At 38.3% G+C, this 19,190-nt stretch overlaps 3 protein-coding genes across 3 annotated transcripts; 2 read left to right on the top strand and 1 right to left on the bottom strand.

Moving 5' to 3' along the window:
- Positions 1-1,642: 1,642 nt before the first annotated feature.
- LOC306828321 (14 kDa phosphohistidine phosphatase) lies at positions 1,643-2,582 on the bottom strand. The gene is made up of 3 exons (XM_079350703.1): positions 2,338-2,582; positions 1,966-2,090; positions 1,643-1,863 (listed from the first exon to the last, which is right to left on the bottom strand). Exons 1-3 carry the CDS (start codon positions 2,552-2,554, stop codon positions 1,771-1,773), a joined length of 435 nt encoding a protein of 144 aa, XP_079206829.1. The 5' UTR covers positions 2,555-2,582; the 3' UTR covers positions 1,643-1,770.
- Positions 2,583-5,021: 2,439 nt separating this feature from the next.
- Positions 5,022-18,985, top strand: selp (selectin P). The gene is made up of 25 exons (XM_079351107.1): positions 5,022-5,085; positions 5,200-5,278; positions 5,370-5,771; positions 5,868-5,972; positions 6,085-6,276; positions 6,390-6,578; positions 6,699-6,887; positions 7,000-7,185; positions 7,337-7,516; positions 7,620-7,749; positions 7,850-7,899; positions 13,528-13,599; positions 13,676-14,062; positions 14,147-14,254; positions 14,344-14,529; positions 14,621-14,812; positions 15,265-15,450; positions 15,554-15,739; positions 16,138-16,323; positions 16,406-16,594; positions 16,687-16,875; positions 17,322-17,510; positions 17,602-17,790; positions 18,314-18,436; positions 18,530-18,985. Exons 1-25 carry the CDS (start codon positions 5,083-5,085, stop codon positions 18,592-18,594), a joined length of 4,152 nt encoding a protein of 1,383 aa, XP_079207233.1. The 5' UTR covers positions 5,022-5,082; the 3' UTR covers positions 18,595-18,985.
- On the top strand, positions 10,042-13,179 carry LOC306827822 (L-selectin-like). Its single transcript, XM_079349884.1, has 8 exons — positions 10,042-10,162; positions 10,712-10,748; positions 10,846-11,238; positions 11,330-11,434; positions 12,193-12,372; positions 12,461-12,550; positions 12,643-12,664; positions 12,824-13,179. Exons 2-8 carry the CDS (start codon positions 10,721-10,723, stop codon positions 12,849-12,851), a joined length of 846 nt encoding a protein of 281 aa, XP_079206010.1. The 5' UTR covers positions 10,042-10,162; positions 10,712-10,720; the 3' UTR covers positions 12,852-13,179.
- Positions 18,986-19,190: the final 205 nt, after the last annotated feature.

Here is a 19,190-nt window from a genome sequence, read left to right as displayed (position 1 = left end):
CTGCGGAATTGGGATGGAAACCATAGGGGAAGATGATGCTTTGTTTTTCTTTTTCTGAGGTCACACAGTAATTGACACAATATGTGTCTGTCTGCTAATGGGGGTCAAGTAGAATACAGTTCTCTTTAATGTGTAAGCAGGAGCTAAATTTGTTCATGCATACAGCAGAGTTACCCGCCACTCTTGCCCTTAATGTTTTCTTAGCAGGTACATGGTGAGTCACAAGGTGTAAAACAGAATGCTTGGCAGGAATGTGCTCTACTGCCGGAAAACAACACAAACCTTTAAAGACTGAGACAACAGAATGTGGGAAAACCCAAAGGAAGAGGATGGAGACTTCTGTTGAATCTAGACTGAATTTAATGAAGATAAAGGTAAAGCTTTGTGGTTAATTATTCTAATATTGGCCTGTAGAGTTGGACTTTTTTTATCCCAAATTGGACCAACACACAACATTGGAATATATCAATAACTATTATATATCACCATTAATACATAGATTGTCCAAATAGCTCAAGGCCTATAGGGACTTTGACGACCCCTGGCTGAGTATTAATGTATCCTGTGAAATATCTACATGCATTTCCAAAACATACTTCTGCACAGACAGTCATAATATTCTCTCATGACTGACCTCTTTAAGTTAGCTTTTGTAATTTCCAGGAAACATCTCAAAAAGAATTGATGGTCATGTATTGGTCCAGACATTAATATTAAACTTATTAACTGGAAAAAATTTGATTATTTATTAATAATTTATAAATTAAGTTTATATCTCAAAGAGCTGCTCTAATCCTAAATTGAGACATCTTTAATAAATAATCTTGCATTATATTGCAGCTAGAATGAAAATCAACATACTATTTTTCTTGATATTATCGAGAGGAAAATACAGGTATTTTATATTAACCTGCAACATTTGAATGTCACTATATATATATTTCCAAGTAGCCCCTATGTTTTTTATGGCATTGCATTGTGGGGGTACATTCACAGCCAACTCATGAAACCCAAGTTTAACTGTTTATTCATATCATCTCGTGAGTGTTCACAATATGAACGCAATCTCCTGAAAACTGTTTAGTCAGGAAATAGTGCAGACCATTGAGGAAAAACATTTAATCAATTTTCCTGTTTATCATGAAGGAAGATGTTTATGGAGACATTTACATACAACCAAAGGGGAATGTTGTCGCATTTTCTGAAGACATGTACATATGACTCAACTCAGAATATTTATCTCCATAAGCATGTCTCGGTTTTCAAGACGGTTTTCTCACAGTCTTTTCTGTTTTACTATAAAGCAGTGGGATTTGCTCGAAAAAGAAAAATGAAAGAATTTGGACGAAAAGGGAAAGCTTATCTTATCTTCTTTTTGGTTTAAACAAGAAACTTTCCCCTCAGAGTCACAGGATATGTTTCCAACAGGCTCACTGCTTCCTGTGTGGACTTTCCGCTTGGCACCTGGCCTTTAATTCTCAAAACCAAAAAAAAGAGAAGAAAAAAAGATGTGTATGAATCTGTCTATTTTAAGAGGGAATGATGTTTCTCCGCCCGCATTGCTGCGCTACTGTTTTCACTAGTTCTGTGTGATTTAAAATGAATGAAGGAAAGACTGTAGTCAAGAAAGAGGCAAACAGTGAAGCGCAATGGTGTATTTGACTCAAATAATGGTTATAGGCTACAGGAGGATGAAAGCATTAACATATGGTTGTTTAATAGTACTAATAAATAAAGGAAGACATATGAAACCAGATGCAGATTTACGCTCTACTTTTTGTCATCAGACCAGGTGATCTCATAGTCGCTGAAGGTGCTCTTCAACTTCTCCACAGACACAGAGTGGTCTGCTTTACCAAACGCCTGAAAATGAATAAATGAATTATTTAGCCTGCTTGGACACATTTAAACATTAAACAGTGTATTTAAATAAAACAAATTGTTTCTAAAATCACATTAACTTACAGTGGATTCCCCAAACACCCTTAGTTTTTTATCTTGGTGGTTGTGCTCTATCTTCCCTCCTCCAAGACATTTGCACTCCATCCCCAAGGCCTCCATAGCTGGGTTGACCTTCTCAAATATGTGATCTGTAAAGAATAACTCACCCTATTAATCTTCAAACGTACAATCAAGTTTACAGACAAATAAGCATGCAGTTTTGGAGGAATGAACAAACTTAGAAATGTGTCTAGTCTCTTCAATACGTCTACCTGCTAAACTTTCAAATGGGTTTACAAGCATTTCCTCTTTGCTTGTCTGTGCAATATTCATGCACGTGCGTCATGTAACAACAATTGCACGTGAACTTTCAGTAGAATAGCCTGTTAAACTTACTGTGATACTCTGCACTTTTTGTGCCTCGGACTATGTCTTTATGCACAACGCCATCTTTTACTTTCACTCTGACCAGAATGTACTTAAAGGTTCCTTCTGGATCGATCTCCACATCGGGGATTTTAGCTAGGGCGTCTGCCATTGCGGCAATAGCTTTACCAAATGGGCCAGCAGACCCTCTCCAACCGATCAGGGGTCTACCGAGGATAGGCAACATGGAGGGAGCTCAATCTGTCTTTATATGGATCAGCACGTCTATGTCCGTCTTAAAGGGACAGTGCAATGGAAGCGCGAGGCCTTCACTGTAAAATACAAAGGGGAGATCGCAAACTGTCGTCCCCTAGTGGTATCAAACGATTACTCTTTTAAACCTAAAGCCTACAATTTAAAAAGGTACCAAAGCAGCTTGCCAACTTTTACCAGCCCATTGTCCTGGAAGGAAATCAGTCCCCTTTTTAGCCCAGGAGACTGCTGCTCATGCCAATCAGGAAGGTTTGGGTCATGTGGTTGTGGGATGCAGCTTTTTGTTTCAGTAGGCCTACAGCAGGGCAGGGTCAATGGTGATTGTTGATCTAATTGACCTGAACTCCATCCAGTGTTTGGTTTGAAGCCAAAAGAAAGGTATGTGAGACAGTGTGAAACCTCTCCCTGGGAGATTCCAGCTTTCATCATGCCAAATGGACAGAAGGCATGCATTTATTTTCTTGAATCTATTAATGTTGACAATACCTTACTGTACTTAAATATTGTCTGCAGTTAGAAACAAAGTTCCTTGGAAATGTAGAGTATGGTGATATTACAAAATAACCAAAAATAACCATGTTTTATGTTTATTACTTATTGTTAAATCTGCGTATGCTGCCACCTGTTTTCATGATGTTGCCATCAGATTTATTGCTAATTGTTAAATCCAGAATGTCCAATTGAAGCCACTTTGCTCATTGATTTTCATTTTGATACATAACTAATGTAACATTTTTATCCATTTTTAAGTCTCGTATTTTTTCCTCTCTGCATAGTTTTTTTGTATATGTAAATGTGTTGATTTGTTTTTAATCATTGCTTTCTTTTTTAAAAGGGCCTGAGTACCTAATTTCTGTCCTGTTCATGATGCTCTGGAATGACCTCAACCTCCTTGTAGTCATTGAGTCCTTAAAATGACAGAGATTTATTAAAACTACGTGTTTCAATGTGTGATGAACTTCAAAAGTCTGCGTATTACGGCGAAAAATAAAATCATTTTAAAAAGGCAATTAACCCCCCCCCCAAAGATTGTCTTCCTTGGGAGTTCTATTCGAGTTAATTAGGAAGTTCATATTATTTTTCTCAGCAAATAGGTGGAGGTTAAGAGGTGTCATGCAACAATGGCTGTACTATCCGGCGCCACGGGTCAAAGAGGAAGGATATAAACTGTCACTTCTTGAAACACAGGCAGCCGGCAGGCGCCTCTGCTTCTGCATCGCGTTTCCCATCCCTGTACAGTCATAAAATATATAAAAATTCTTATTATTTGCAACTGCATTGTTTTGTTAACCACCTTGTTCTTTTGATGAGCACATCCTTTGACATGACAAGACAGTTTATTCATCTGGACTATGAAAAGCATGTTGTATCTCAGACTGTGTCTACAGCTATTATGCATCAGTCCAATGAATCATCATGTCCAGATAAAGCTTCGACTCACAGTGATCCAAATGGACTTACTGACACAGCAGTCTCATTGTTGCTGCCAACAATGACACACTTTACTTTGATTAGAAGAAAAATATCTCAAAGATTCAAACCCAAATGTATGAAAAGAAAAGAGGAAATCTAATTGTCCCTCAAACTTTCTGCCTTATCAGCTCTCAGAATTTCAAAAACCTGCAGGACTTTCATTTCCTCTTTGTCATCCCTCACTTTAATCAAAGCATTATTATGCCTTCTGCAAACATTTCCCTTTCTTATCAAGTGTTTATTTTGTCTTTGCTGTTTCCCAAAAAGTCACATTTATAAACAGTCCATTAATGAGCACATAGACAATGACATGCTTTACTTTTGTAAACGTGCAAATAGAACTAAGACAAATATTCTTTACATGTTAATGATTAATGTTAACAGCATTTTAATGTTCAAGTTGGTTGAGCTGGAGCTACTTTGTCCTATTAAAAAGTTATATTTAAAATGGTGCATCATGTTTTAAGCTTTTCAGCTGTTTGCACATCGAACTATCTCTTAAAGTAGGTCTGTATACAAGAACAAACTGTCTCTTGAGAATAAATAATTCCGGACACTATAGTATGGACTGAAACGTTCATTTAAAGGTTTTTTGTTTTTTTCGTTTTTTTGTTCTTGAATAAATTGCTCATGATTGGCAAGAATACTGTGGAGGGTAAAATATTTTAAAAAATAAATAAATTACAGCATCTAATGTACCGTAGTCAAATGTGTACAAAATGATAATGAAATTATGATTTTACATGAACATTTAAAAAAGAAAGGGAAAAAATAGAAAGGGAAAGTTTCCAAGGATGTGATTAAGAGGTGGTGTGTGTGTGTGTGTGTGTGTGTGTGTGTGTGTTTGTGGTGGGGGGGTTTCCAGTGAAATTCCTTGCTCTGATGAGTGCTTCCAGGAAAACAGTAGAATGCTGACAAGGTGTATAAAAGCAGGAACATCGGCACATAAGCCTCAGAATTCACTCACCCTGTTATGTGCTGAGACTGAAGCGTCTTTTGCAGGCTATCACACATACAGTATCACTCAATATGGTGAGTTCAAAGTACTAATTTGAATACAGTTCTATTAAGTGCTTATGTCTTTCATTTTTTCTTGGATCAGAGATGCATTTCTGATAATATATTTTTCCCTTACTATTTCTACAGGAGTTCTGTTTTGGATTACTTCACACTCGAGGATCTAAGATTTCTTCCTCATGGATCAGCTTGACCTTTTTATGCTCAAGTATGTAAATCGTCTGCAACCATAACCTTTGCCTTTACAAAAAAATCACTTGTATTTCTTAAATCTCTCTCTCTTTTTCCTCCATCCTCAGTGTTGTGCATATGGTCTAGTGTAGACTGCTGGTCCTACGTCTACTCAAACCACACCATGAACTGGAAGAAAGCACAGATCTGGTGTCAGACAAACTACACAGACATGGTGGCCATCCAGAATCAGGGGGAGATTGAATATCTCAAAGCCTGGCTTCCCAAGAAACCCACCCACTATTGGATTGGCATTCGCAAGTTCCAGAATGTGTGGACCTGGGTGGGGACCAACAAGGCTCTGACAGAAGAAGCAACCAACTGGGCACAGGGCGAACCAAATAATGGAAAGAATGGGAAGGCTACAGGGTTAAATGAGGACTGTGTGGAGATGTACATCCAAAATAATCAGCCAGGAAAGTGGAACGATGAGAGATGCTCAAGGTTAAAGTATGCTGTTTGCTACATAGGTGAGCCAATGTTACATAAACAGTTAGATGCTTAGTTTATTATTTATGTTCATTTTTAGCAAATAGATAATAAGTGATGTTTTTTTTTTTTACCAGCTGCCTGTAAGAACGACTCGTGTCTTCATGGAGACTGTGTCGAAACCATCAACAGCCACAAGTGTGTTTGCCCTGAAGGCTTTTCTGGAGAGAAGTGCGAGCATGGTAAAAAAAAAAAAATACATTCATGTTAATCTTCTTTTTACTTCCATTTTACTGTAAGTCCCTTAAATCCAGGACTTTATATCTTATTGTGTCCTATTATCTTTGTTTGCAGTGGTTCCGTGTAACAAAGACGAAATCATAGATCCATATAAAGGAAGGGTAAATTGCACTCACCAATATGAAGAATTCTCGTTCAATTCCTCGTGCCGGTATTCCTGTGAGGAAGGATATCAGCTGAGTGCACAAAACCCCCGGACATGCACAGCCTCAGGAAAGTGGTCGGAGCAGCCTCCTACTTGTGAATGTGAGTTTCAAAAGATGTGATATATAACCTCATATTAATCACATTAAAAGTAAATGCATTTTATCATCACGATGCAGCTGGCCGTAATGTGTTTTCTGCTCTTTCCTCCACAGTGGTTCAGTGTCAGAAGCTGTCACCTCCATCAAGAGGATCAATGCAGTGCTCTTCTCTGGGACCCTCGAGCTACAACTCCACCTGTGTGTTCTCCTGTGTTGAAGGCTATGTTCTTGCTGGATCATCCTCCAACACTCTGCAATGTGAAGGGTCAGGAAACTGGAACGACTCACAGCCTTATTGTGCTGGTACGCCCATTTCTTTATCATTTTTGGCTAGTGTCCTTTAACGAGGGAAAGTCTTCAAAATGTTCTCTTTTTAAAAGCTTCTTTAAAAGAAAATGCATCTTCTAAACCTCTGAATTGCAGCTGTTCGGTGTCCTGATCTCAAGGAGCTAGAGAATGGGATTGTCAGCTGTGGAGACAATGCAGATCTGCACTTCAACTACGGAAACACCTGCAGCTTCAGATGCGCTCCGGGCTACCACCTGGTGGGGTCAAGCAGGGCAACGTGCACGTCTGAAGCAGAGTGGAGTGATAGGATGCCTCACTGTGAAGGTGAGAGAGCACTTTAAGACCAATCTAACCCCTTTTCTGTACGATAAGGCAAATGTTTTTTATTTTGTGCCTTCAGTACTAGCACACTAAATCTATTGTGTTCTTGTTTTAGCCATCACTTGCAAGAATCCAGAGGGAGATGCTGAGCTGGTCACCAAATGTAGTCAACCTGTTACTGATCTGAGACCAGACTCCACCTGCAGCTTCAAATGTGAAGCTGGCTTTGAACTGCAGGGAACAAACACCATTCAATGTTCTGAGGACGGCGAGTGGAGTACAGCCATACCTACCTGCAGAGGTACGGCAGAAATGTGACTTCAATCTGTGTTTTTTTTCTTTTCTTGCATGCTCAAAGTATTAACACAGTTGTTATTTTTGTGTAACTAAACAAGCTCCGTCTTTTTAATATGATGGTCAGTAGCTACATTTGTTGCTTTCTTTTCCCACAGCTGTGAGATGTCCTCCGCTCGAAGATCCTGAAAACGGTCAAATCAACTGTTCAAACAGTGAACAAGAGTACAACTCTCAGTGCTCCTTCATATGCAACCAGGGTTACTCATTAGACGGACATGACCTGCTGATCTGTGATCGCAATGGCAACTGGACAGGAGAGAAACCCAAGTGCCAAGGTAAAGCACAGAAGCGTTAAGAAACTCCATGAAGACATTTTAAAATAACATTACATTTTAAAGTCTGAGTCTACATTTTTACACGACTTTGTTGTTTTAATAGCTCCAACAGCTCAGATTACGACCATAGCCTCTGGTGTGGCAGCAGGGGGTTCTGTCTTATCCGGTCTGTCTCTGGCCATGTGGATCCTGAGAAAACTGAGGCGGAAAGCCAATAAGTTTGAGCTGAACAGGTTAGTAAAGCATTTCATTTATCTTAAATATTTTTGTTATACCTTTTCATAAGTGCTTTGTTATAATTGAAGTGCTCATCTTTTTTTGTTTTTCTTGCAGCAACTCTGAGATTGAGCCTCCTCCGCAGAGCTACAAAAACAGCATTGACAGTCTCATCTAGAACACATCTAGCACACACCTCAGATTTATATTTTCATCATCACTGTATATAAAGTGCCAGTCATAATAGCTCCAACAAAGGGGCTAATTTGTAACAGTATAAAAACATGTAGTCAGTGAGAGACAAGGTGTTATGAAAACTGTTTTATATGATGTTTCTGTTATGTTTTATTGAATTTCATGATGTACTTTGTCATGCTGTTCACACATACATTTCCTCCCAAGGGGAGTTTTACATTGAACACATTGTTCTTCAGCTTCATGAGCATGATGGAAAAGTGGCTCTATCCATGTTATTGTAAACGTTACATTACAACATGGCTGAGTACCTCCTCAATGCAGGACTGTGAATTCTTTCACTTTATTGATGTCACTATTTATGTTCTATTTATTTACCAGATTGCATTCATACTGTATATTTAGTCATAATTCTGTGTGTATAAAGATGTGCTGATTTTATTCATAATAAAACATCAAACTATCATTTACTCTGGGTCATTTTTATATGTGTGTGTTTAACCTTTATTTAACCAGGTTATTCCTATTGAGAATGAGAACCCCTTTTATCACATGATCATCCAATCGTCCATCACCATTATCTCTTCCAGCGTCCCCACACTTAACTCCTCTTCCTCGTTTATACCTATTTATATGTTTCTCTCCTTCATTTTTCTTAGTTGAAAGTGGTGAGAATGTGACCTGTGGTGAAATACTGTAAAGCGCTTTGAGTAGTTAGAAGACAAGATAAGACATAAAAGCCTCTGACAAGGCTTATTGTAGATGTAGATGGCTAAAAGAGCATTGACACCGCAAAACAGTGAATCACACTTCACACAATGTTACTCGTATAATAGTCTGCAGGTAGAACGTAAACTATAAGGCATAATATACTGTCAGCACTAATAAGCCAGTGAAAAGGGTCAGACATCTATACTCAACCCACATAAGCCTATTATCACACTTATTTTAGAGACAAAAGTGCTGACTTTACTGTTCATGAGTTGTTTTCTCAGCAGTTGAAGAATAAACACAACATTGACCCTTTGTCTGTTTCTGTGGCCTTCATTACAATGGTCCAGGCAGAGTTGAAGAGTTATATAACAGAGAGAGGCACGAAAGGAAGGAAGTGTCATACTATACTGCTGAGACGATTGGTTTCACAGAACATCACCTTTGCTTGTTTTTCAAAATAGAGTCTTCTGTCCTGCGTCAGCTTTTCAGCAGATTCAGAAATAAATGTGACAAATTCTCACCAGATTGAAGGTGACAGTGAGGCCACTCTGAATCTCCTTATTTGCAATTTAAATACTGTTTTTATTGTTAATATATCTAGAGAGAGACTTTGTTGCATACATCAATGCAGAGAAAGATTTGTTTTTAGCCAAAGGAATACCTCCCTTTAAAAAAAGAACAATTCCTCGAAAAGTAAAAAGATAAATTTTCCCCCAGTAGAATATTTCTGTGTTGATAGAATAATAGGCCTCTTTCTGCTTATACTCAATGTGTTCACTGCAGTAAAGTGTTGTTGAACAAATCTGATAAGGTTTCATCATCCGGTCCAAAGGAATGGTTTGATATCCACAATATGAATGATTTTTGCTTACGTTAATATTATACCAGTTATTTTATCATGCTTTATTCTAGGTTTGTGTGTGTTAATAAAATTGTCTGACTTTTCAGTATATAAAGGTGTTTTTGGTGAAGAGGACTTGAAGGAGTGATTGCACATTCCAACATGTCTTTGATGTGGCCCTTCAGTCAATCACTCGCCAATTCATTTAGTGAGCCTTAATAGCTAATCACTTAAACGGTCTTCTCCTTAAAAAGAATTGGTTACTAGACTAGATGATAGGTCTCGTGATGTGTGGCTCCCATTCTCTCATTGGTGCAGTATCAAACTCCTGCATCCTTTCTCCAATCTGTAGGGGAAGACACTTTCTACCTGGCCTGTTTCTTATCACAACCTGACATTTGGAGAGAGTTGCCTCAATCGGAGGAAGGAAACCGCATATTCTTGAATCCATTATTTGATTAGATATTCTCTGTCTAGTTTATAAAAGGGTTCAGGGAAAGATAGTTGGGGCTCAAACTTCGCGAACTGACCAGGTATTTGTCTGGGACACGTAGTGTTGAACCCAGAGACTCTGTAACTTGTGTTCTTGATTCATCGGGTTAATAAAGTCTGTTAACCTGAAAGAGACGTCTTCAGTCATTCCTCTCATCCCATCAAAAGAATGCACAGAGAGATTCAAGGTAATTATTTAAAGGAGTCATTTCTATTTACAACATTTAGGAAAAGGATAAAACAGTCAACTTTTATAACAGTGTGTGGGGTTCCTGGGTTTATTGGTGCTTTAGTATAACCTTAGCCTACGTACTTGTAGCCTAGTTTAATGTGTCATTATAGCTTGTATTTCCATTTAAAGTTTTTCTTTTCACGAAGGACTGTTAAATTTGCCTCAACTGTTCCAGAAAAGTTAATATTTCCCAGAAGGTCTGTATAAGTATAACAAGTCATGAAGTCAGCTAATAATTCATCATTCATCACTTGCATTCACCCTGTACTGTAAACATCCAGGTATTATTACGATGTAGAAATGAATAGCCTGAGAGAAATATAAAAGCATGAGTCTGGTCTGTGCCTGAAGCAAACTAACAGGCTCCTACAGATTGCTCACTTTAGCAGCTCCTTTCTGAAACCAATACAGGGCAGGTATGCAAATACTTTGTCACGTTTTTTCTTTTATAATGATATTTGCAATTTCTTATGTTACCATCATTTTTTCTTTGGAAAGACAATAGGTGCTAAAAATGAAGTTGATATTAACATTTCTTCTTGGTAAGTTTCAGTTTTGACATTAAACAAAAATGTCAAATGATGGTCTCCCTTTAATTTTAGTTGTTCTAAACTTTCTGTCTATCATATTTTGTATTAGGTAGCGTCTTAACCGAGGCTACCTTTGGCTGGACATATGATTACTCAAAGGATAAAATGAACTGGACCGTGGCACGACAGTGGTGCCAGACCCGTTACACAGACATGGTGGTCATCCAAAACCAGGATGAGAACAACTATCTGGCTTCAAAGCTGCCAACCAGATCTAGTGGTCCATACTATTGGATTGGAATCACTAAACAACACAAGAATGAAACCTGGACCTGGATTGGGAATAACAGCACATGGATAGGTAATGAGTCGTGGGCAGCAAATGAGCCCAATAACAAGGACAGCACAGAGTTTTGTGTGGAGATCTACACGAACAACAAGAACAGAGGAAAGTGGAACGATGACAAATGTTCTGACAATAAATTTGTTGTTTGTTACAAAGGTATGTAAAAACTTGTTTTTTGCAGCTTGTTTAGTGGAATGGGGGTTCAAGTATAAAGATTTTATAGAAATAGATTTTTTTTCCTTCCCAGCCCAATGTAATGAAACGTCATGCGACAGAGGAAGATGCCAGGAGACAATCGAAAATATAACCTGCCTCTGTGAACCTGGTTATGAGGGGGACCGGTGCCAAACTGGTAAGGAGAAGGATTTTTGAAAACATGTCACGTTTTGCATTGTTTGGCTACTGTCATTTTACATATTTCATTAATTAAGTTCGAAGTAATACATAAAAACAATTCATATATATATATATATATATATATATATATATATATATATATATATAAATAAATAATTTGTGTATCAGTGCCTTTATGTGTATTCGCTGCTTGTTTGGTTCCATGAGTGTTTCAAGTGTTTCAAGGCTGTTATGTGTGATAGTGCGGTGCCCTTCCTGAAGGAAAGTTACAGAAAAAGTGATATTACAAAAGTGGTTATTGACTCATTGGCTGAAGGACAATTAAAGAAAAAAAAGTACACCATCAGCACTGTGACTAAGGACACGTCAAATGGCACGACACTTAACAAGTCAGTGTAAGTGTTGTTCATGAATACATTTTGCACTTTTTCCCGTAAAAAAACAAAACAAATAGCGCTATGTGCAAGTAGACAGATACTTAGATTAAAAAAAAGTGATAGTTGTGCTAACAGTTTACTGACTCAAACTTTAATTCTCTAGAAAATGACAATAATTCTTAATCAAAATCTTGACATTGTCATTCCAAGTATTGCATCTGCATCCTCAGTTTCCTGAGGCCAGGCTTAGCATCACACTTCAATTCAATTCATCAAAATGCCTGCATCCGCATGTATGCGCTGTGATAAATGTTTTATTTTCGCAGCAGTTATTTAACTGCATCTTTGAAAAACTTTGACCTGTATGTCCCACTAGCTGTGGAATGCCCCCCTCTGTCTCAGCCTGAGAATGGATACCTGAGCTGCCCCAAAGGAAACCTGACATTCAACTCAACTTGTCAACTTAAATGCAAGTCAGGCTTCCTAATGAGTGGCTCACCAGTTTTAACCTGTGGGCTCACAGGGGTTTGGAGTGGCCCAAGACCCACTTGTGCAGGTAATTATTTGATAAGTGGATGTATGATTTTGAAAAGACTAAATTATGCTTGACTGTAGTAAAAAATTATAATGATGAATTATTTCAGGTTACAAACAGGCTCTGTTAGCTGTGACTGGTTGTGGAGCCCTCTCTGCCCTCTGCTGCATCTGTATGTGCTGGATGAAGCACAGAAAGAGTCAGTATTTCTTAATTATAAAGGAAAAGTGAAGCAAACAAATGATCTTACAACAGACCTCCATCATGAATTTGTCTGTTCATTTCTCACAGGAAAGAAACTTGCCCAAGAAAGGTCAGTGTTGAAATGTACTTGACCAAGGCAGCTCCACCCAGTTAGGCACATATAATATTCAAAAAGTTAATTTACTTGAATGTTACAGTTCATTGCTAAAAAACGCTTTTTACTGTGACTGTCGTGTCCCTTCAACATTGATCTGCTTGTCATTCACAGGCAGCCTGAGGAATTTTCAAGTCAGTGAGGCACAGGGATGAAGGATATGTTTTATTAACGTATATTCACTACAATCCATATGCATGAACACATTGTAATTGTAGTACTTTTGTTTATGAATGAACCCACCCCGATGTACTCTAAATCCATCCTTGCCAGGAACTGCCAAATTTAGGCTTCTGTACATTTAGCCATGTCTTTATAATAGATAATAATAAATTAGACTTATATAGTGTTTGTCTAAATACTCAAAGACGCTTAACAAGGAATAACAACAAAACAATATAGTTTGCATTGTGAAGTTATATTATTTAATTGTGCATGTATTAACTCCTAAAAGTAAATAAATAAGCCCAGATAACATTGTCTTTACGTGTATATGCCTGCTTATCTGGTTCCATGAGTGTTTCAAGTGTTTCAAGGCTGTTATGTGTGATAGTGCGGTGCCCTTCCTGAAGGGAAGTTACTGAAAAAGTGATATTACAAAAGTGGCTATTGACTCATTGACTGAAGGACAATTAAAGAAAAACAGTAAACCATCAGCACTGGAGAGTAAAGGCAGCAGCAACATCAAGTGACCGAGGACAAGTCAAGCGGTAAGACACTTAAAATGTCAGTGTAAGTGTTGTTCATAAAAACATTTTGCACTTTTTATCCTACATGCAGCTAGACAAAATGTTCTCTATTTTTATTTCAGATGTTTTAAGAATTTATGGCTTGTAATCGAAACTTGCTTCACATGATGCTGCTTGCTGCACTCCTTGTTTTTGCCCAAGGTAGGTCTGCTCTCTCAGTTAACTTTTTTGCTTTGTCGGTGCAGTTCTGTCTTATTGTCTGTATCTCTAACTTCAGACCTGAGCAGCAGAGGAGGAGCACAGGCATGGTCCTACAACTACAGCATCAGTACAAACCGCAAATGGGATGATGCCCATCAGTGGTGCCAGCGGCACTTCACAGATATGGTGTTCATTCGGAACAAGGAGGAAAATGACTTCCTCAACAACCTGCTGCCATTTCACCGCTACTATTACTGGATAGGCATTCACAAGGACGAGGGGGAATGGATTTGGGCACAAAGCAATAACAAGGTACCCCAAGAAGCTGAGAATTGGGCACAAAATGAGCCAGATAACATAAATGCTCAGGACTGTGTGGAAATATACATTAAGAGGGATTCAGAAACAGGGAAGTGGAACAACGAGGACTGTCGCAGGAGGAAGGGAACCATCTGCTACACGGGTAAAACAAACTTTAGTTTGCTGTATGTGCAACCGTTTAACAGAATTCTGTAGACTCATAGTCACATTTTTTGTATGCATGCAGTGTCTTGCACACAGGATTCCTGCAATGCTCACGCAGACTGTGTTGAGACTATTGGGAACTACACCTGCAAGTGCCATCCTGGTTTTACTGGATCAAGCTGTCAAGAGGGTAAGAAAAGGTGTCAGAATGTATTCAAAACAGCCATGACCTCTGTTTGTGAAGATCTAAATATGCCTTTGTCTACTTTTTTGTTGCAGCGATCGCATGTAAACCTTTGCTGGAACCAGAGCATGGTTCTCATTTGTGTGTCAATCCCTATGGGTTAAATCGTTTCAACTCTTCCTGCCATTTCCAATGTGAACTCGGCTTCCAGTTGGTGGGAGTTTCCAGATTGCTTTGCCAAGCTAGTGGCCAATGGAACCACCCTTTTCCTCTGTGTCGAGGTATGGCAACTCAATGCCAACTGTGTCAACGATTAATGTTATTTTGAATGCAAAATGTTACAAGGAAAATATTTGTCACTGTCTGTCAAAGTTAAAGAGTGTCTAGATCTGGATCACATCAACATCAGCACAGGTAGTATGAACTGCAGCCACCCCATCGCCAATTACAGCTACAACTCCACCTGTGAGTTCAGGTGTAACGAAGGCTATGAGCTCAGAGGACAGGACCAGATATGGTGTGACCATACTGGCAAATGGACAGGCAGTGTCCCAGCATGCACTGGTAAAGTGGCTCATAACTTTTAACTGCTTAATAAATTCTTATTAGTTGAATCTCAATTTAAAATGCAATAATTTAATTAATTCTATTTTGGATTTCACTTCCTATGATTTTCATACTTTCCCTTACTCTGTAACAATGAACACCAAAAATGCTTTTTTCTGCCACCTTTATGGAAAGTCATATCCTGTCTAGACAGTAAAGCAGACCAGGTCACACAAGTTATCACTTCACTTCACACCTATTTATGCAAGCATTGGAAAAACAACAGCTTAACTTTGAATGGGTAGCCAGTTTCTGTTTCCTATGATTGCAAATTCTGTCGGAATACTTATTCATACCACTATCTCTTGCTCATGGCATGTTTGTAAAAGTGGAGTCATAATACAGTGGTATAATTCAGGACATTGCTTTCCATTGAGTGGACTTTGTGTTTTATTTTTTTCCCACCACAGTGAAAAAATGTTCCTCCATTCTGTTTCCTGTAACGGGCAACATGACATGTGTGGACACTTTGGGGCCGTTCTCTTTTGGCTCAAAGTGTAAATTCACCTGCCAGGAAGGCTACAACCTGACTGGAGACAACACACTCTCCTGCCTGGCCTCTGGACAATGGAGCAGTCCTACACCAACATGTAAAGGTTGGTCAGAGAGATGATGTCATCCCTGCATTAAAACAACACAAATGGTCTATGCCTTAATTATGTGCTGCTCTGATGAGTAAACTGTTTCCTTCTCCTCCAGTGGTGCAGTGCAACAGTCTGAAGGATCCACCATATGCCTCCATGCAATGCCAAGACCCTTTAGCAGAGTACAGCTATGGCTCTATCTGCACTTTTAAGTGTGTACAAGGATTTGACATGATTGGTGAAAATATGACAACATGTTTATCACAGGGGAATTGGAGTCATGAAGTTCCTTTTTGCCAAGGTACGACAACAGCTGGCTAGATGATGTAGTACTCAGAAGATGTGCAAATATATGTTAGTCCTCCAGTATACAGTCTCCCTTTCTATTATTTGATTTGTTTAATGTGTCTGTAAGCACCTATCCCTCTTAGTGTAACTTTAAGGGAAGACAAGTAATTTATCAAACTCTCCAACTAATGGCTCTCTTGATTATTCAGAGCCAATAATTACAATAATTGAATTGTTTCTTGTTGTTTGTTTTTAGAATGTAAAGCTCTTAAATACACACTATTGGTTTCTTATTCTCACTGTGTCACAATCTGTTGATGATATCTGGTGAAAATATCCTTTGTCTGCATGGGTTTCTTTACCATGAATTGTTCTTAAATAATTTCCTGTCCCGTCTGTATCTCCCTTTAGCTAAGCAGTGTTTCACTCTGAGCCCTCCCTCTCATGGCTCCTTGGACTGCTCTGGTGCTCATGGAGAGTTCAGATTTGGCTCTCGTTGTACATCGACTTGCAAGAAAGGGTTTCTCCTGAACGGGACAGTAAACACTGAGTGCAACTCTCTGGGCATGTGGAGCAGTAAAATTCCCAGCTGCCTGGGTAAAAGCTCATAATATCACAGAGCTGCACTTAAACAGGATTATTTGGTCCTAAAACGATGTTTGTGCAATATTATCCACAGCACAACCATGCCCTCTTCTGGCCAAGACTCTACAACACGGGAAGATGAAATGCAGCCATCCATACTTGCCTTTCAGTTTTGGCTCCCTCTGTGATTTTGAATGCAATGAAGGCTTCAGGCTGAAAGGAGAACAATCTCTGACATGTAATAGCTCAGGTCAATGGTCTCAGGAGCTCCCTACTTGCAAGCGTGAGTATGAGTTCACATTTACTTTTTTTAAATTATTTTTTGATATTCAGTTTCTCCCTTATACAATTCCATTTTTCTTTCTTGATCCTCAGCTGTTCAATGTGGTTCAATTCATGCCCTGTCTTTAATCCTCTCGATGAACTGCTCACACCCTCTGGAGGAGTATAGCTTTGGCTCCCAGTGTAATTTCACATGTAAAGAGGGATTCTCTTTAAACGGTACGGAGAAGCTGTTTTGCTCCTCTAAAGGGTTATGGAATGACAATGTACCTCACTGCACAGGTAAACAGATTCTAATATGTTCACAATAATGTTGATACATTGCTTACAATTGTTAATTTAGTATCTTAGCATTATTACATTTGGTATTAGGATCAAAATACAAACTCCTCATGCTGAGTTTGATAGGTATCTAATTCATTTACAAATCTAAATAAACTTCTTCAAACTGATTTCTTCACTGATTGTGGCACAAGAAGAGAACTCACAAGAGTGACCAGAATTCAATGTGAATTTGATCTTTTTCAAATTTCATGAACAAACACAAATATTTCTCCACATTTAAAAAAAAAAAAGACATGACACTTTTAGGCAGCAGATATAGAAACAAATGTAGATCCCTGATGGCATTGAGCCCACTTGATATGCAAATCAGTACAAAACTTTATGGTCATTTGTTCTGAACTTCTTTAAAGAGATAAAAGATGTTTGTGCAATATTATCCACAGCACAACCATGCCCTCTTCTGGCCAAGACTCTACAACACGGGAAGATGAATTGTAGCCATCCATACTTACCTTTCAGTTTTAGCTCCCTCTGTGATTTCAAATGCAATGAAGGCTTCAGGCTGAAAGGAGAACAATCTCTGACATGTAATACCTCAGGTCAATGGTCTCAGGAGCTCCCTACTTGCAAGCGTGAGTGCCCAGTATGAGTTCACATTTACTTTTTTTTTTTGATATTCAGTTTCTCCCTTATACAATTCCATTTTTCTTTCTTGATCCTCAGCTGTTCAATGTGGTTCAATTCATGCCCTGTCTTTAATCCTCTCGATGAACTGCTCACACCCTCTGGAGGAGTATAGCTTTGGCTCCCAGTGTAATTTCACATGTAAAGAGGGATTCTCTTTAAACGGTACGGAGAAGCTGTTTTGCTCCTCTACTGGGTTATGGAATGACAATGTACCTCACTGCACAGGTAAACAGATTCTAATATGTTCACAATAATGTTGATACATTGCTTACAATTGTTAATTTAGTATCTTAGCATTATTACATTTGGTATTAGGTAATACAAACTCCTCATGCTGAGTTTGATAGGTATCTAATTCATTTACAAATATCTAAATAAACTTCTTCAAACTGATTTCTTCACTGGTTGTGGCACAAGAAGAGAACTCACAAGAGTGACCAGAATTCAATGTGAAATTGTTTTTTTTTTTAAATTTCATGAACAAACAAATATTTCTCCACATTTTTTTAAAAAGACATGACACTTTTAGGCAGCAGATATAGAAATAAATGTAGATCCCTGATGGCATTGAGCCCACTTGATATGCAAATCAGTATATAACTTTATGGTCATTTGTTCTGAACTTCTTTAAAAAGATAAGGATGAAGTCCTTGCCTTCAGCATGACTCTAAGGATGGCAAATAAATAACAAACTATGACATGTGAAACAGATAAAACTTGTGTTTACTTTAACCTTTATGTGTTTCAGTGGAAGGTATGCCACTGGGGAGTGCCCTGCTGATGTACACAGGTGTGGGAGCAACTTCTGTTGCCGTTCCTCTTCTCCTGATAGGCCTGGCTTTCTTGATTGTTAAGCAATTTAAGAAAAAAGGTGAGACCTACTGCTAGCTTCCTGTGCAGTTTCACACTATCACATACAGCCTATTGTATTATATGAATTCATTCATATTTTTGAATTTTGCAGGAGATGCAATCGTTTCTGACTCACCAGCATGGGGAGACAGAGATAATCCAGCATTTGAATTTTGATTTTGATTTTTAAATGATCCTTTATTGAGACTTTATTTTTGATGCAATTTATTTCGAGCAAATTTCAGATTTCATAATTACCTGTTTATTGCATATCTCTAATAATGATAAAAGGATTACAGTGGCTTTAAGGGCATTAAAATCTAATCACAGAAGCCTTTTTAATTAGATTATTATGCACATAATTATCATCTAAAAACGCAGCTGTAGGTCTGCTATGTTATGTACAGGTCTATGAAAATCTTTACCTTTTGTTTTTTAAGAACCCAATCAAAAAAACACAATGACATATTTTTCTAAAAAAAAAAAGAAAAAAAAAAGAAGGAGGTGTGCTTTAGCTTTTGCTCTTTGTTAATTACATACTTGTCAATAAAGCATTTTTCAGCATCAACATTTTTTGAATTGTCTCATTAAACTTATTTTGTTTCTCTGGCTGACTCAGCCGCCCAGTGCTCCGCAACAATGCACATGTTGGTTTTCTCCTAAAAATATCCAGTGTCACTAAGAGGGTCGTGAACCTTTCTTGCTAGTGCAGCAGAGTTTACTTGAATTTGAACTCGGTCACATGCACTGATACTATGGGATCAATTGGGGAA

This window comes from Symphodus melops (assembly GCF_947650265.1).
Source record: "Symphodus melops genome assembly, chromosome: 8".
NCBI lineage: Eukaryota > Metazoa > Chordata > Actinopteri > Labriformes > Labridae > Symphodus > Symphodus melops.
Note: the sequence above shows the minus strand (reverse complement) of the source record. Positions and strands in the feature narration are given on the sequence as shown.

Coding starts and splice junctions, on each gene's coding strand:
- LOC306827822 (XM_079349884.1), top strand. CDS start 10,721: ATGAAGTTGATATTAACATTTCTTCTTG. Junction 12,373..12,460: donor CCCAAGACCCACTTGTGCAG/GTAATTATTTGA, acceptor GAATTATTTCAG/GTTACAAACAGGCTCTGTTA. Junction 12,665..12,823: donor AAGAAACTTGCCCAAGAAAG/GTCAGTGTTGAA, acceptor TGTCATTCACAG/GCAGCCTGAGGAATTTTCAA.
- LOC306828321 (XM_079350703.1), bottom strand. CDS start 2,554: ATGTTGCCTATCCTCGGTAGACCCCTGATCGGTTGGAGAGGGTCTGCT. Junction 2,091..2,337: donor AAAAAGTGCAGAGTATCACA/GTAAGTTTAACA, acceptor TATTCTTTACAG/ATCACATATTTGAGAAGGTC. Junction 1,864..1,965: donor GGGTGTTTGGGGAATCCACT/GTAAGTTAATGT, acceptor ATTCATTTTCAG/GCGTTTGGTAAAGCAGACCA.
- selp (XM_079351107.1), top strand. Junction 5,772..5,867: donor GTATGCTGTTTGCTACATAG/GTGAGCCAATGT, acceptor TTTTTTTACCAG/CTGCCTGTAAGAACGACTCG. Junction 7,186..7,336: donor AGCCATACCTACCTGCAGAG/GTACGGCAGAAA, acceptor CTTTTCCCACAG/CTGTGAGATGTCCTCCGCTC.